At 66.0% G+C, this 3,461-nt stretch overlaps 1 protein-coding gene across 2 annotated transcripts; it reads left to right on the forward strand.

Annotated features, from left to right (window-relative positions):
- The first annotated feature begins 268 nt into the window (after positions 1-268).
- On the forward strand, positions 269-3,252 carry NRN1L (neuritin 1 like). 2 transcript variants are annotated; one of them, XM_027685291.1, is made up of 3 exons: positions 269-347; positions 2,554-2,713; positions 2,803-3,252. In XM_027685291.1, exons 1-3 carry the CDS (start codon positions 290-292, stop codon positions 3,074-3,076), a joined length of 492 nt encoding a protein of 163 aa, XP_027541092.1. In that variant the 5' UTR covers positions 269-289; the 3' UTR covers positions 3,077-3,252. The 2 variants fall into 2 exon arrangements, with proteins under 2 accessions (XP_027541092.1, XP_027541093.1); XM_027685292.1 differs by lacking the exon at positions 269-347 and adding an exon at positions 2,141-2,373.
- The last annotated feature ends 209 nt before the right edge of the window (positions 3,253-3,461 follow it).

Here is a 3,461-nt window from a genome sequence, read left to right on the forward strand (position 1 = left end):
CTGGAAGTGTCCAAAGCCGGGTTGTGGCTTGGAGCGACCCGGTCTAGTGGAAGGTGTCCCTGCCCATGGCAGGGGGTTGGAACGAGGTGGTCTTTAAGGTTCCTTTCCAACGCCACCCGTTCCGTGATGAACTGCAAGGAGCGGGGTCCAGCCCCTCGGCGGGGCCGGCAGGGCGGGCTCAGCCGGTGCCGGGGGCTGGTCCCGGGGCGGTGCCGGGGGCGGGGAGCGGGGCCGGGGCTGCGGGCGGCGGGCGCGGAGCACTCGGCGGCGGCGGCGCGGGGTCCGCACCATGGGCGGCGGCTGCTGGCGGCTGCTCGGCGTCGTGTGCCCGCTGCTCCTGCAGCTCGGTGAGTGCCGCGGGGCCGGGATGCGGGGCGGGCACCGCCGGAGCTGGGGGGAAGGGGGGCTGGCGGGTGGGAGCGGGACCCCCGGCCGCCTCCGGCTCTGGTGCCGCCGCACCTCCCGCACCCCCTGCAGCTGCGGGGAGCGGGCTGCCCGGCTGTCCCGCGGCTCAGCGATCCACCCACCCTTGGCCCGTGTCCTGCGATGCTCCGACCCGGCTTTGCAGCGCTGTCCTGGGTCCCTCTGCTCCGGTTCTCCAGTCCCGAACCAGTCCCGTGTGCTCACCCCGCTGGCTTTCCCTGCTGCCCTCCGTCACCCCGACCGCTGGGGAAGGGTCATTCAGCAGGTCTTGCACCTCACCGGCACCAGCGGGTCCCCTCCACACTCTCCCGCTCCTCCGTGAGCCGAGGGAGGACGCGGGGCAAAGCGGTACCCAGCGACATCCCTGCCCGAAGAGGGAGGGAGGGCTGAGTTTAAGCTGGTCCGGCCGCACGGAGGGTGGAGGACAGGGGCCACCGAGCTTCGGGAGGATTTCAGGCTCAGAGGGTGGGTGATTCCGATCCTTCCCCGGGAGCAGGATGGCCGCGTCGGCACTCGCCTGGGAGCAAGCGATGCTCTGCAGCGCCCTGGGAAACTTCCTCCCTGCGTTTCCCTTGGGCTTTCTCCCTGACGGAATCGGGGGCAGGTTTTTCCCCGTGGTTTTGCAGCGGGGTTGTGGAGATGATTTACCCTCCTGGTTTCTCCTTCCTTGCCTGCCCTGCCCAGCTTTGTGCCGAGGGAGCTGGGCAGAGGGAAGGGCTCGTGCCGGGAATTAGAGGAGCCCAGAGGAGCAGGGACCAGCCGGCTGAGGGTGGGCATCTGCTGGTGTCCCTGGGCTGGTGAGAGGCGTGCTTGGCTGGCTCAAAAGAGGAGCAATGGGTCCCGCTTTATCGATAACCTGCTATGTTTGTGCCCCACGTGTCTGACATCAGAGACTGTCCTCGGTGATGTGCTCGGGGGTTCTCATCACAAACACGTGCTGTGCCCCGTGATGGGCTGTCAGGCTTGTTGGTCTTGGCCACAGGTGCTTTGCTCAGGACCTTGTTCCAGGGGCGCAGGCATGGGATGCCAGCAGCAAGGCACACGGCTCCCTGGAGACATCCTGGCTGCCTCAGCAGCCACCGGGCAACTTTCAGCTCCTTCTGGGGTCACCTTCCCACAGGGGTCCCCAGCAGGACTGTCCTCAGCTGGAGACCTCCCTGGCACACCCCCATGGCACTTCCAAAAGTCTCGCAACTCCCATGAACTGGCCCAGGAACCCACATCTATCTGGCCCCGTGGGACCCCGGGGCAGAGCTGGGGACCATGCAGGGTTTCCCTGTGACCTGGCCACACACCTTTTTGGGGACCCAGCCACACACTGGCTCTTTTGGGACTTACCCCTGGCCATGGATGCACTCACAGCCCTGGCCAGTACACCCTGTCACCCATCATCCCACAGCCAGTGGTGAATCCTTTGTGGAGCAGAGCAGGGAATTGAGGCTTCTCAGGACGAAGCAGCCAGAGTTGCACTTGTGCCTCTTCCTTTTGTGCTTTTCCTTCCCCCCTTCCCCTTCCTGTTTCCATTTTCCCTTTCCTTTCTCTCCTTTCCACTTTTCCATTTCCATTCCCCCTTCCCCTTCCCTCCCTTTTCCTTCCCTTTTCCCCTTCCCCTTTCATTCTCCCTTTCCTTTCACTTTTCCCTTCCTCTTCCTTCTCCCTCTCCCCTTCCCCCTTTTCCCTTTCCTTTTCCTTTCCTCTTTCCCCCTCTCTCCCCCTGAAGTCGGAGCAGGGACTCCAGCTTGCTGAGCCTTTGCTTTGTTTGCTGATTTTTTTTTCCGTTGTAGTCACAAATTAATCTTTGCTGTCAGGGGATAAAGGCCGGGACAGATGGCTCCGGGGAGAGCCGGGGAGGCCCGAGGCGACGCGGCCGGCAGGAGCCCCGTGGCTAATGGCAGCATCGCCGCGGGGTCGTCACATTGTGCCGCGCCGGGTCCCGGGCCAGGAGCGAAGGTTCGCGACGAGTCCCCAGGGAGGGGGTACCAGGGGGTCCAGGGGGATGCAGAAGCCCCTCGCCACATTTCAGAGCCCCGGTGTCACCCCCACCCCGTGCCACCCCCGAGCCGGGCAGGCGATGCCGTCGGGGGGGTCCGCGGGGGCTCAGCTCCGTCTCTCCTCTCTGTGTCCCCCCAGCCGCGAGCCAGGAGCCCGTGAGCATGGCCGGGCAGTGCGACACTATCTACAAGGGCTTCGCCGGCTGCCTCATCAGCCTGGGGGACAGCATGGCCCAGAGCGTCCGGCAGCAGCAGGAGGAGGGCGGCGAGGAGGCGCAGGAGCTGGACACCATCTGCAAGTGAGTGTCCCCGTCCCTGTGGGAGCCGCTGGGACGGCCGAGTGACCTGCCGCCGGCATCCCCCCCCCCACTCCTGCCCTCCTCCCCAGGTCCTGGGACGACTTCCACACCTGCGCCAGCGAGGTGCTGTCGAAATGCCCCGTGGAAGCGTCCGCGATCTGGGAGTCGCTGCGCCAGGAGTCCCGCAAGATCCAGTTCCAGGGGAACCTGCAGGAGCTGTGCAGCTCCCGGGGGCGCCTGGCCAGCGCCCAGGGCTCGCCGGCCGCTGAGACCAACCAGGCCACGCTGCGGGGCTCGGCCACCCCCCTGCACCCCCGTGTCCTGGCCCTGCTGGCCCTGCCGCTGCTGGTGGCCCGGCTCTAGCCCTGCCCGCCCGGGGGTGCCCGGGTGACACCCCGGGTCGGTCCCTCCCGGTGCTGGCCGGGAAGAGGTCCCCGCCGAGCCCACCCCCCATCCCGGGCATCCCTCGCGGGGCACGGTCCTCTCCTGCAGCGCTTCAGATGGATCTATATTTATATTAAAAGACACTTTTACATTTCTCCTGTCTCTCTGCCACGGGATGCCCCTCACACCCTTCCCAAGCTCCGGGAATTGGAGAGGAGATGCTCCCTGGATCAGTCACCAAGCAGGGCCAGCAGGGAGGCTCAGTGGCTCTGTCCCCAGGAGCCCCAGGAGGGCTCTCCTGGGGATTCCCACTGCCCTGGTGGTCCCTGACAGCTGTTTTCAGGGCTGGGCATAGAGGATATTC

The sequence above is a fragment of the Neopelma chrysocephalum genome, unplaced genomic scaffold (genome assembly GCF_003984885.1).
Source record: "Neopelma chrysocephalum unplaced genomic scaffold, ASM398488v2 Primary Assembly neopelma1_68b, whole genome shotgun sequence".
NCBI classification, from domain to species: Eukaryota; Metazoa; Chordata; class Aves; order Passeriformes; family Pipridae; genus Neopelma; species Neopelma chrysocephalum.

Excerpts from the sequence above, each read along its gene's own strand:
- NRN1L (XM_027685291.1), top strand. The coding sequence starts at position 290 with ATGGGCGGCGGCTGCTGGCGGCTGCTCGGCGTCGTGTGCCCGCTGCTC. Across the intron at positions 348-2,553 it reads CCCGCTGCTCCTGCAGCTCG|CCGCGAGCCAGGAGCCCGTG; the intron begins GTGAGTGCCGCG and ends GTGTCCCCCCAG. Across the intron at positions 2,714-2,802 it reads GAGCTGGACACCATCTGCAA|GTCCTGGGACGACTTCCACA; the intron begins GTGAGTGTCCCC and ends CCTCCTCCCCAG.